The sequence below is a fragment of the Rhinopithecus bieti genome, unplaced genomic scaffold, assembly GCF_001698545.2.
Source record: "Rhinopithecus bieti isolate Rb0 unplaced genomic scaffold, ASM169854v2 scaffold_574, whole genome shotgun sequence".
Classification (NCBI taxonomy): domain Eukaryota; kingdom Metazoa; phylum Chordata; class Mammalia; order Primates; family Cercopithecidae; genus Rhinopithecus; species Rhinopithecus bieti.
Window position 1 is genome coordinate 6,283,501 of NW_016803605.1, and position 12,320 is coordinate 6,295,820.

General features: G+C 54.0%; 3 protein-coding genes across 5 annotated transcripts in view; 1 reads left to right on the top strand and 2 right to left on the bottom strand.

Moving 5' to 3' along the window:
• The window catches only part of DIABLO (diablo IAP-binding mitochondrial protein), a 21,432-nt gene extending 17,383 nt beyond the window's left edge, over positions 1-4,049 (top strand). For 2 of the 3 annotated variants that reach the window (XM_017890490.1, XM_017890500.1), the window contains one exon: positions 3,152-4,049. In XM_017890490.1, the coding sequence (XP_017745979.1) occupies positions 3,152-3,348 (197 nt within the window). In that variant the 3' untranslated portion in view covers positions 3,349-4,049. The remainder of the gene's footprint in view (positions 1-3,151) is intronic. The other variant, XM_017890482.1, reaches the window with a different exon arrangement.
• A 133-nt stretch (positions 4,050-4,182) lies between these two features.
• Positions 4,183-8,127, bottom strand: B3GNT4 (UDP-GlcNAc:betaGal beta-1,3-N-acetylglucosaminyltransferase 4). Its single transcript, XM_017890466.1, has 2 exons — positions 7,814-8,127; positions 4,183-5,397 (listed from the first exon to the last, which is right to left on the bottom strand). Exon 2 carries the CDS (start codon positions 5,386-5,388, stop codon positions 4,327-4,329), a length of 1,062 nt encoding a protein of 353 aa, XP_017745955.1. The 5' UTR covers positions 5,389-5,397; positions 7,814-8,127; the 3' UTR covers positions 4,183-4,326.
• Positions 8,128-8,139: 12 nt separating this feature from the next.
• On the bottom strand, positions 8,140-11,842 carry LOC108541072 (leucine-rich repeat-containing protein 43-like). Its single transcript, XM_017890509.1, has 5 exons — positions 11,585-11,842; positions 11,265-11,393; positions 10,994-11,182; positions 10,598-10,631; positions 8,140-8,296 (listed from the first exon to the last, which is right to left on the bottom strand). The coding sequence occupies exons 1-5, from the start codon at positions 11,825-11,827 to the stop codon at positions 8,169-8,171; spliced, it is 723 nt and encodes a 240-aa protein (XP_017745998.1). The 5' UTR covers positions 11,828-11,842; the 3' UTR covers positions 8,140-8,168.
• Between the last annotated feature and the right edge of the window lie 478 nt (positions 11,843-12,320).

Genomic DNA, 12,320 nt, shown 5'->3' on the forward strand with positions numbered 1-12,320 from the left:
AGTGAGACTCTGTCTGAAAAAAAAAAAAAAAAATTCCTTATGTCTACAAAGTTTAAAAACATGCTTCTTAAAAACTACGGGGTAAAAAAATTTAAATGGAAATTTTAAAATATTTAGAATGGTGATGACAAGCACAGTATATAGGAGAACTGGGAGGTTGTAGACAAAAGTAGCTCTTAAAGGGAGATTTACACCTATGTCATAAATACAAAGACTGAATGACAGGTAATATTTACTGTAACAGTACTGAAAATAAGCAAGTTAAACTTTAACTCAGTTATCAGAAAGGCAAAATGAGAAAAATGGAACATATTAGAAGTAAATAGGAACAATCAGGCAAAATCTGCTCTCTTGAAAAGCCTGAAAAATTAGGCAAAGATTTGGTAAGTATGACTTTTAGAGAGTGGTAAAGTAACATCAGAAATTTTTTTTTTTAATATGAGAATATTACGATCTTTATGTCAGTCTCAAAGAATCTATATAAGACTAGGTTGGGCACAGTGGCTCACAACTGTAATCCCAGTACTTGGGAGGCTGAGGCAGGAGGGTCACTTGGGCCCAGTAATTCAAGACCAGCCTAGGCAACATAGCAAGACCCCATCTCTACCAGAAAGTCGAAAAAAACTAGCCGAGTATGGTGGTACACACCTGTGGTTCCAGTTACTTGGGAAGCTGAGGTCGAAGGATCACTTAAGAGCCAGGAGTTCAGGGCTACAGGGGTCCATGATTGTGCCACTGCACCCCAGCCTGGGCAAGAGTTAGGCCCTATCTCAAAAAAAAAAAAAAACTGTAATCCCAGCACTTGAGGCCAGGAGTTTGAAACCAACCAGGCCAACATGGTGAAACCCTGTCTCTACTAAAAATATAAAAACTAACCAGGCATGATGGCATGCACCTGTAATCCTAGCTACTTGGGAGGTTGAGGCAGGAGAATCTCTTGAACCCAGGAGGCCAACGTTGCAGTGAGCCGAGATTGTGCCACTGCACTCCACACTAGGCAACAGAGCGAAACTCCATCTCCAAAAATAAATAACTATAACAGTAGAAACAGTGGCCAGGCACAGTGGCTCACGTCTGTAATCCCAGCACTTTGGGAGGCCGAGGCAGGTGGATCATGAGGTGAGACAGACCATCCTGGCTAACATGGTAAAACCCCATCTCTACTAAAAATACAAAAAAAAAAAAAAAAAAAATTAAGCATGGTGGTGGGCACCTGTAGTTCCAGCTACTTGGGAGGCTGAGGCAGGAGAATGGCGTGAACCCAGGAGGTGGAGCTTGCACTGAGCCGAGATCGTGCCACTGCACTCCAGCTTGGGTGATAAGAGTGAGACTCCGTCTCAAAAAAAAAACAAGTAGAAATGGTATTCAAAGATTTTGATGTCCCCGAAATGGACACCAGGGCCTAGGGTGTTTCATGGGAGAGTTGTATCAAATCTCCCAAAACTAGAATACCTATGTTACTGTAAGTGTACCTGAACATAGAAAGTAATGACAAGCCTCATATTACAACTGTATGAAGCCAGCATAGCCCCGATCCCAAACTGGGGCTAGGGCAGCACCAAAACGAGAAGGTATAGTTCAGTATCACTTCAAAATGTAGCCGTAAATCAAACGTAGCCATTTACCCTCAAAATAGAGTGATAGTTCACCACTGTAAAAAACTATTATAGAGATGCCTCCTCAAAAAAAAAATACATAATTCACTACTTGAGATGATACATCCATAGATTAAACGAGAAAAACCACTTAATTATCTCAATATATGCCCAAAACATCTTCAATAAAATGTAGCCATTTATGATTCGAATCTAAGTACAATTATGAAAAGATACTTTTCTTAATGTAATAAAGGTTAACTAATCCTACTTAATTGTGTGAACTATCAGAAGTGTTTTCATCAAAGTCAGAAGAGGAGGGTGCCTGCCATTCTCCACTACCTGTCAGCATTGTACTGAAGGTTCTTGGTAATGCAGTAAGAAAAGATCAAAATGTTCTATAGATGAATTGATAAAATGTGTATACCCAGATGATGAAATACACTAACTAGCAGCAGGTAAAATGAGAGCTCACACACTTTTTTTTTTTTTGGAGACGAGCTTCACTCTGTCGCCTAGGCTGGAGTGAAGTGGCCATCTCAGCTCACTGCAGCCTCTGCCTCCTGGGTTCAAGCAGTTCTCCTGCTTCAGCCTTCCAAGTAGCTGGGACTACAGGTGCACTCCGCCACACCCAGCTAATTTTTTTGTATTTTAGTAGAAACGGGGTTTCACCGTGTTACCCAGGCTGGTCGCGAACTCCTGAGCTTAGGCAATCCACCCTCCTCGGCATCCCAGAGTGCTAGGATTACAGGCATGAGCCCCTGCACCTGCCTTTTTTTTTTGAGATGGAATCTCTGTCATCCAGGCTGGAGTGCAGTGGCACGATCTTGGCTCGCTTCAGCCTTCGCCTCCTGGGTCCAAGTGATTCTCCCGCTTCAGCCTCCCAAGTAGCTGGGATTACGGGCATGCACCACCATGCCTGGCTAATTTTTTTTTTTGTATGTTTGGTAGAGGCGGGGTTTCGCCATGTTGGCCAGGCTGGTCTTGAACTCCTGACCCTCAGGTGATCCGCCTTGGCTTCCCAGAGTGCTGTGATTAGAGGCGTGAGCCACGGCACCTGGCCTCCAAAACACGTTTAAGTGAAAAAATTATAAAACATGTTCAATACCTTTTATGCTGTTTCTTTTTAAAAATTTAAAAAAATTTATAAATATAAATTTATAGTAACTATTTTTCTATGCATTCCTTTACCTTTAAAGATTAGGGTGACGAAAGGGATCTTTGGCGATGGTATTCGTGATCTCTGTGTCAAAAAGAAATGGATGATGTGTAGTTAAAAAAATTCATCAAAGGTCTGTACTAAAAGCTGTGTAGCTATAAAGATGATTGTGAGAGTTAATAATTGTGTTGGCCGCTGATAGCTGAAGAAAAATACTGTTTTTGACAGTATCGGTTAAATCCAGACCTGAACACAGAGGTGGAAGTTCCTTTGCAGAGGTCAAGGAAAATGACCCCAGGAGGGGTTCAAATGACAGCCACAGCACCCCCAGGCCGACGTCCACGTGAGCCTTCTGCCCTGCACGACTGCTCAACCCGATTGTCCCATGTTTTGGCAGGCGCAGATCAGGCCTCTATAACCGCCAGGAATCACATTCAGCTGGTGAAACTGCAGGTGGACGAGGTGCACCAGCTCTCCCGGAAAGCAGAAACCAAGCTGGCAGAAGCACAGATAGAAGAGCTCCGTCAGAAAACACAGGAGGAAGGGGAGGAGCCGGCTGAGTTGGAGCAGGAGGCCTACCTGCGTGAGGATTGAGGGCCAGAGTCCACTGCCGTGTCTCCCCACTCAGTGGAGAAAGCAGGGGCAGATGCCATCCTGCCCAGGGTTGGCATGAGTGTCTGCACCGAGAAGAAGTGGCAGGTCCTGCTCTGGCCAATCAGGCGAGACGCCTTTGTGAGCTCTGAGTGCCTCCTGTGGTCTCGGGCTTGCACTGGACCTGGTTCTCAGCCCTTGGGCACTGTACCTTGTTTAACATTTCACCCCACTCTGTACAGCTGCTCTTACCCACCCATTTTTTCACCTCACTCCCAAAGCATTTTGCTGACCTGGGTCAGAGAGAGGAATCCTTTTTGTCATGCCCTTAAGTTCAGCAGCTGTTTAACCTGTTTTCAGTATTATTTACATTGTCAAAAATGATTTAGTACTTGTTCCCTCTGTTGGGATGCGAGTTTTGGCGGGGAGCGGGGAACCTGTCCAGTTTGTACGATTTGCTTTTAAGTCTTTCTAATGTGTTCTCTGATCTGCCCTCACTGCCCTGTGAGGACAGCTCAGGCCAAGGAGTGAAAAGACGGACGACTACTAAGGGAAGGGATGCGGAATGTTTACCTGGTGCTCTCAACAGGACTCTCAACACAGGCCTCTTGTTCCTTTCTTTCCTTTGTTTTTCTCTATTGTATCCAAAGGAGAAGAGTAAGATTTTGTTTGCATCTAAAAGAGAAAATGCGTCTCTCTCCTGGCGTCCTATACAGCCTCCTTCCTTCAGGCCCCAGACTGGCAGCGCCCCAGGTGGCTCCAGGAATCCCCCACAGGTTCCTGGCAGCATTTGCTACCCTTTGGCTCCCATTCAACATATGCTAGACAAGCTAGCCAGGTTGCATGTTTTTAATCAGAGCTAACAAGGTGAGGAGAGTTACAAAAACCAAGTTGCATTTTCTGTAGACCAGCAGGGATCATTTTCTCACCGTGATAGAGAATCAACAGAGTCCGCTCTCAGGCTGTTGCCCAACCCACCCTTCAGCGCTGGGGTATGGGGACAGCTGCACACTTGAGCCCCTCATCTGTCACCAGTGCCCACATGGTCCACATCTCCAGGGGGCTGAGGCGGTGCACCAGCAGGAGCCCCCTATACAGGCAGGGGTCTAAGGGGTCCAGGGGCCGCTGGATTCCAAATGTCTTGAAGCCAGCATGGTGCATGGGGCTCAGCCCCAGCCTCCTCAGGCACATACCCACAAAGACGTCATCAATGGGGAAGAGTTCAGCCTCTTCCATGGTAGCCTGGAGGCGCCGCACGGTGGCTCTGGACATGACATATCCTCCCCCACCAGCATAGGGTGGGTAGTGGGTGGCTCTGTACATTGAGAGGGGGATGAAATATTTGACCTTCATGTTCCTGTTGGGCAGGGCTTGGCGGATGACATCTCCCACCAGGAGGTCCTGGGCCGGGTCCCAGCCATCCAGGAACTCTAACACATTGGGAACGTGGACAAAGACATCATCATCTCCCTTTAGCATGAAGTGGGCCTGGGGGCAGGCAGACACCACCCAGCGCTGCAGGTGCAGCTCCTTGAGCGTCAGGTTGAAGAAGTCCTCAGTGAAGTCCCACTGGAGGATGTCATCAAACTCCCTACTCTCATAGGCCAGCAGCTGGGCTGGGGGAACGGGTCCTGCCACCCCCAGGAGGAACACCAGCTTCAGCTGCCGGCCCTTAGCCCAGCCCCCAGCCCTGCCCCACGTGCTGCGGATAGCTGCACGGCGCTCCACGTGACCAGGCTGTGACTTGATGGCCAGGAGCAAGAAGGTATCCTTGGAACAGCCTGAAGGCTCCAGCAAGATAGAGAAATTTCGGCAGTGGCGATATGTCAAGAAGAGGCGGTGACGGCTAGGCAGGGACAGAGAAGCGCTAGCCACTGTGTGATTGGGTGGACACCGGCTGTGACGGGGTGCTGGGGGAGCCCAGAACGGCTGGTGGGCCGTGGGGTCTCCTGCGGGCTTGGCCTCCTTCCTCAGGAAGAGCAGGCAGCCGAGCAACAGCACAGCCAGGCTGTACGAGACCAGCCAGCCCAGCCTGCGGAGCATTGCCGGTCCCTGCAAGGAGAGAGCCACCTGAGCAGGGTCCAGTCCCGGGTCCCTGTTGCTGTCCCCAAGAGCTGGGCAGGAGTTAACCTGCACCCCAGCAGCTAAATCCCTGCTGGCCTCTGGACTTCTTTTTTTTTATTCTCAGTGTGTCCTCAGGCTCTTTCCAGAGTCCTCCCTCCCCTGAGGATGGGCTAAGCACAGCTCCTTTGCCAGCCCTTGCCCTCCTCTGCCATCATCTGAGGACTCCTAGGTCTGTCTTTCCCAAAATGACTTGCTGCCACTTTACAGCTGACACCATAAATGTTCCCAGCCATTCTCGCAGGAAACTCGAGCTTTTAGGCACAGACTCAGTTTAGCTTGGATCAAATTCACTAAGTATGGAACTGACACCATTTCCCAAAAAAAGCCTGGTGCCTGTGGGGTCCTGTGTTGGGCATCTCCAAGATGACCAGGAGTGCACTGCCTCCCTTGGAGAGGAACCAGCGCCACCGGGTGGCCGTGGCCACCAAAGCGCACACAGCAAGAGGCGGGGCAGGAAAGCTGGGGACTTGTATCAGGGGTGGCTTCCGAGGCCCCCGCCCTGCCTTCCCACCATGCTCTAAGGGCTGATTTCTCCCAGGGACCTGAACAGAAGGATGAGGAGACAGGATCCAACGAAGTGGCCCCAGCTCCACAGTAGCAAAGCCAGGCTTCAATTTCTCATCATTTTGGTCCCTTTGGTGCCTCCCTCTGCCCCAGTCCCCTCCCCTTCACCTACACTGCCAAGTCGTCCTGTCCCTTCACTTCTGACCAGTCTGCCGCACCGGCCACTGCCACAGCCACCACGACCACCAGAAAAGCAACTGCTAGGTGCTAGGGATGCAGTGGCAAGCAAGACAGGGTCGCTGCCCTCTCAGAGGGGAGCACAAAATACATAGGAACCGGGTATGCTGAGAACTACAATCTCATGCAGCGAATTGGCTGACGGGGAGGACGGATCCTATAGCCAGGGGTAGCTAACAAAGCCCTCCTTGATGGAGGGACGTGTGAGCAAGAACTGGGTGAGGAGTGGGACCTTTCCTGAAGACCTGGGGTCTCTGCAGGCCGAGGGCAGAGTCAGGTAGCTCCAGGGCAGGAGTGAGGGGAGAGAGAAGGGAGAGGGGGGCCCAGCGGGTTTACAGTAGGAGGCGGCCGGCCCGGCTAGTGAAAGAGTTAAGGTTTTGTTGGTTTTTTGAGACAGTGTCTCTGTCACCCAGACTCTAGTGTAGTGGCACAACTATAGCTCACTGCAGCCTGGAACTCCAGGGTTCAAGCGATCCTCCGGCCTCGGCCTCCCCAGTAGCTGGGACTACAGGCGTGCAGGGCCTGGCTAATTTATCTTTTGTAGAGATGTGGTATCCCTTTGTTGTCTGGGCTGGTCTGGAACTCCTGGCCTCAAGCGATCCTTCCGCTTTGCCTCGGCCTCCCAAAGCGTTGGGACTACAGGCGTGAGCCACCGGCCGGAGTTTTCTGAGCGCCCTGGAGATCTATGAGGGGACGGGGGACGAGGGGGTCTGGCCGAGGTGGCGAAAGAATCCGACCTTTGGTAAAAGGCCAGTCCTACCGCCCCTTCCCTGGTGGGCTGCTGAAGGCTGGGGAGGAAGCATGAAGGGCAGCTGGAGACTGTCTCCGTGCTCGGGATGCCGGGCGGCGGCAGGGTCAAAGGGACATGAGTCTCAGTTATGAGAGCACCGCGGGCTGTGGGCGGGGGGCTCGGGTGGGCGGCGGTGCCATTCACCGAGAAGGGCGCACAGCAGGTGGCTTGGTTCTGTCCCGGGAGGTTTCAGTCCAGGCTGCGCCGCGGCCCCGGTGGCCCGCGGGCGTCCCCAGGCGCTGGCCGCACAGCCTCGCCCCGCCGCCCTCGGAGCCGCGGAGACCCCAGAGCCCGGCTCTCCACCCGCCGCAGGGCGCACGACCCCTTCTGGTGGGGCGCGGGTCCTGAGGCTGCGCTCGGCCTCGGGCGACAGCCGCCTCTGGTCCCCACAGGACTAGGTGACCCAAACCGCCCCGGCGCGGGCAGGGGGCGAACTCTGGTTCATTCTTTCAACGCGACAGTCTCTGAAGGGCTGGCGGCAGCAGAGACCCACCCCGCGGGTCCCCCGGGCCGGGGTTGGCGGCAGCGCTGCGCGTCGGGCGCGGGCGGCCCAGGCTGGCGGGGTCTACGACGCCCGGCTCCGGCCTCTGTCCCCAGCCCGCAGAACCAAAGCCGAGCGGCCCGTGGGTCCCGAGCCGTGCCCGCCGAGGCCAGACTCGCGCCGCACCCGGGCGGGGCCGGCGTCCTCGCCGGGACCCTGGGGGGCCGGGGAGCGGGCCGCGGGGTGCAAAGACACGGCCGCCCTGGCGACGCCCCTCCCCGCACGGTGACCCAGCCTCCCTCACAGCAGCGGGGGCCCGGCCCCCAACCTACCTGAGCGTGGCGCCGGGGTACGGGCGAGGAGCTCGCGCAGCGGAGCCAGGGCGGATGGTCCCCAGGTGCACGGAGCGCTCGGGGCTCGGGGGTGGGCGGGGCTTCTGGAGGAGGCGGGGATTTGGGGCGGAGGTTCTGGCGGGGGCGGACCCTCCGGGGTCCCAGCCGCGAGTCACCGCAGCGCCCAGGGCTGGACGCACGGGTCCCGCGCCCGGTCCTGGGGTCCGCACGAGCGGGTCGGGCAGAGGCTGCTCCTCCTCCCCAGGACGCCGGCGCCACACCCGCCCACCCCGACGCGCGCGGCGGAACAGACGCCGAGGCGGGAGTGCTGGGAACAGCCTTTATTGCCCACGCCCTACACGGCGAACATGCGCAGAGCCTCCGCCGCCGAGCGGCACTGGTTCAGCTGGATCTGCACCTCTACCGTCAGGGGCTCGGGGTGGTAATCGCTTTCGTAGATCGGATTCACGGCTTTTGGCTTTTCTGAGAAAATTAAAACGCGAGCATGAGACGCGTCTGAGATCCGTCTGAGACGGATGGGCTGGCGTTCTCGGTCGCTCTGACCCATCCCAAATGCAAGCCCTGGGCCCTATCCCAGCGGGAGCTCAGTTTCCGTCCTCGGGTCTTAACCGTAATAAGAAAATTAAATTGCATTTAATTAGATCATTTAATAAGTCGCAGCTGTTTGAGTTGCAAGACTGGCTGCTTTTTGCTTTGAGACAGTGTCTTGCTCCGTCGCCCAGACTAGAGCGCAGTGGCGCGATCTCAGTTCACTGCAGCCTCCGCCTCCCAGGTTCAAGCGATTCTCCTGCCTCAACCTCCAAGTAGCTGGGATTACAGGCGCCTGTCACCACGACTGGCTAATTTTTGTATTTTTAGTAGAGACAGAGTTTCACCATGTTGGCCAAGCTGCTCTCCAACCCCTGACCTCAAGTGATCCGCCCACCTAGGCCTCCCAAAGTGCTAGAATTACAGGTGTGAGCCACCGCGCCCAGCTGCAGATATTTTCTTAAAAATGAAGTAATTCTAGCACTTCAGGGGAAACAACTGAAAGCATTTCAATAAATTATAATATTTGCCCTAAAAATGAAATAACATTGTTACTGCCACCATGAAGTTACCAATTTTCCAATACTCAAAGACCTAATGACGTGGGTGGTGATAGTAAAGAACGTGATTTTTGGAAACTGTATAGTGACGGGTGTCAACAGTTGGAATGTCTGCATAAGTCGGTTAACCTGTAGTTTACAAGTAACTCATGCATGTTACAAACTGTGCATGGTAAAATATCCATTCAAAATGCAAACTAGACTAATTTTAATCTGATTATGAAAAATTCAATATACATTGTTTTCACATTGTAACAACCTTTAAGAAACTACCACTTGTCAAATTTGGTGTAATATTAAAGAAATTATATTATTTGAAGATCCATTAAAATGCTCCCCTCTTTTCCAATTATAGGTCTGAGGTTGGATTTTCTTTATGCACTTCAATTACAGCAACATATTGCAAGCGGTTGACTGCAGATGTAGCTATAAGAATCCAGCTGTCTTCAATTAAGCCAAACATTAAAGAGATTTTTTTAAAAACCAACCTTTTTTTTTTTTTGAGACGGAGTCTTGCTGTCACCCAGGCTGGAGTGCAGTGGCGCAATCTTGGCTCACTGCAAGCTCCGCCTCCCGGGTTTTACGCCATTCTCCTGCCTCAGCCTCCTGAGTAGCTGGGACTACAGGCGCCCGCCACCACACCCGGCTAATTTGTTGTATTTTTAGTAGAGACGGGGGTTTCATCGTGTTAGCTAGGATGGTCTCAATCTCCTGACCTCGTGATCCTCCTGCCTCGGCCTCCCAAAGTGCTGGGATTACAGGTGTGAGCCACCACGCCCAGCCAAAACAACCTTTTAAGGCCATCTTAACCCACAGATAAGTATCACAAATCATGTGTTCATATAGGCATGGGTTTTGAAGTCCAGTAGCGTGTGCCCTCCAACGTTTACTTCTTCAGGCTGGTGTGAAATGGCACAATCTCAGCCCACTACCTGAGCTTGAACCTGCCTTCCAGGTTCAAGCGACTCTCCTGCCCCAGTCTCCTGAGTAGCTGGGATTACAGGCACCCACCACCGCACCTGGCTAATTTTTGTATTTTTAGTAGAGACGGGGTTTCGCTGTGTTGACCAGGCTGGTCTCGAACTCCTCACCTCAGGTGATAAGCACGCCAAAGCACTGGGATTACAGGCGTGAGCCACCACACTGGGCCTGTTTCCACTTTTCAGCTTCAGCATGATGGGTTGCTCTGCTATGATCGGGCCTCGTGCCTTTGCAGCCACCTCCCACGGCTCTCCCTGTCTCCTTTCTCTCCCTCCCGGCTGGATGTTCTTTCTGAACCTCAAACCTGAGACGCACCCGTTTCAGATGCTTCTGCAGCTCCCCACAGGACAAGTCCAGGTCCCTTTTACAGCAAATGAGGGCTGATGGCCTGAAGCTGGAGGCAGATACCTCGGAAGCAGATGAACCCCAGGCAGCCCCAGCTCCAAGCCCTTGCCCCCCATGGCTCTACCACAGGTGCTTTCCCCACCCGCGCCACAACCCACACAGGTCCTGTGGTCTGAGGGCTGCAGAGAAGAAATAACAACACTGGATCCTAAGCGGGATGTGGCCTCTCCCTAGGCCAGGCCAGAAGCTACCATTTCCCACTCTTCTGCTCCTTTGGCCTCCACCAGGGCTGGCTCTTGGCAAGTCCTGCTGACACTCCCTGCCCTCAGTCACCACCATCGGCACTCACCTTTTTTGGCAACTTTCTTAATCTTCTTTGAATCCTGAGAGAAAGAACCACAAAACGAGATGCTGGAGAGGGGCGGTGCTGGAGAAGGAGTGTCTCTGGGGGCCCACCACCTCCAAGACATCTGACAGGTCCAGGAAGGCGGGGGTCTCCTGGTGAGGGTGCCGGCCCCAGCCCACCCCCGAGGGGAAGGCTGCTGACTGGGCCAAAGTCTATGGAGGCGTCCTCTGTGCAGGCGGCAGCACCAGCAGCCTGGCTGGCTGCATGACCCAGGGAAAGGCCCTCCCCGCCACCTCCTCCCCATCCGGTGACCTAGGCCCTCAGCCCTTGCTTGCCCGCAGGGTTGCGGTGGGGAGGGCGAAGGCAGAGGTGGAGGATGTGGCTGGGGCCCGGCTGTACCCTGGCCAGTGTCAGCCTGTCCGATGTCAAGGTGCGGACCGTGCCGAAGTTGCACACAGTGGCCACCAGGGGCTCCCCGGCAAGCAGGGGCTCCAGGATCACCAGGCCCCCGCCCAGCACCTGGAGGATGGGGGGGTCCTGCCGGAGCTCCTTGGGCGGCTCTTTCTTCTTCTTCGGCACCTTCCACTCCTGCTAGGGGAGGACAGGAGGGTGGGACATGTCGAGGCAAGGATGTGGCCAGGCTGCCCTCCCCAGCACCAAGGCCCAGTACCTTGGCCGGCTCTTTCTCTCCTTGCCCCTTCCTGTCTTTCTCCTTCCCTTTCTTGTCTTTCTCCCCCTTTCCTCTCTTGGCAGACAGGGGACTGTCAACAGCAGGTAGCACCACAGGCCAGGAGAGAATCTAGGGGGAGAAGAGAATCCTCGAGTGAGCAGAGGCTGCCTGGGGTCGCCTCTCCCTCACCCTTTCTGGAGCGGCGCTGAGACCTCATCTAACCAGGGAGCGGGGCTCCCATGGGGGACGGCCCGATGGGAAGAGGAACAGGGGCAGAAGTGCAGCCTGTGGACGGCCAGGCGCTGACTCTGCCTGCCCACCTTCTCCTCCACGATGGTCACAGTGGTCCCTGCCAGCAGGAAGGCCTTCAGTGGCACCAGGTCCCTGAGAGAGTGCTGCATCTCGTAGCTGCACGGGATGACCTCAGCCCAGGGCTTGTGGGTGGTGCTGAAGAGGACAGTCCTTGGGAAGGGAGAGAGGAAGACGTGGGTGCTGTCAGCCAGGGGCTGTGGCCGGGGACCCAGAACAGGACTGTGAGGGGACATCCGAGAGACCATGAGCATCGAAGCCCACAGACAGCATGAGGTGGGGCCCGGCTGTCACCAGGCAGGGCAAGGGGACCAGAAGGCCAGAAAGGAATGTGGCCACAGAGGAGACAGCAAAACAAAGGTGCGTGGAGCCCTCCTTCAGAGGCAGGACCGCCCTGAGCAACTGACGGAAACCAACCACAATGCACCAAGGGTTGTTTGTGAAGAGTTCAGCCAAGGGCTGAGCGTGGTGGCTCTGGCTTCTAATCCCAGCACTTTGGGAGGCCGAGACGGGAGGATCGCATGAACCAAGGAGTTCGAGAGCAGCCTGGGCAACATGTCGGGACCCCGTTTCTACAAAAAATAGACACATTAGCTGGGCATGGTGGCACATGCCTGTAGTCCCAGCTTGAGGTGGGAGGATTGCTTGAGCCCAGGAAGTCAAGGCTGCAGTGAGCCGTGTTCATGCCACTGCACTCGAGCCTGGGCAACAAAGTGAGACCCTCCTACAGGAAAGAAAAAAAAAAAA

What these genes read in the sequence shown, in the direction of transcription:
- B3GNT4 (XM_017890466.1), bottom strand. Translation starts at nt 5,388, where the DNA reads ATGCTCCGCAGGCTGGGCTGGCTGGTCTCGTACAGCCTGGCTGTGCTG.
- LOC108541072 (XM_017890509.1), bottom strand. Translation starts at nt 11,827, where the DNA reads ATGCTCATGGTCTCTCGGATGTCCCCTCACAGTCCTGTTCTGGGTCCC. An exon ending in TGACCATCGTGGAGGAGAAG is followed by an intron (nt 11,394 to 11,584) that starts GTGGGCAGGCAG and finishes TTCTCCCCCTAG; the next exon opens with ATTCTCTCCTGGCCTGTGGT. An exon ending in GAGAGAAAGAGCCGGCCAAG is followed by an intron (nt 11,183 to 11,264) that starts GTACTGGGCCTT and finishes CTCCCCTAGCAG; the next exon opens with GAGTGGAAGGTGCCGAAGAA.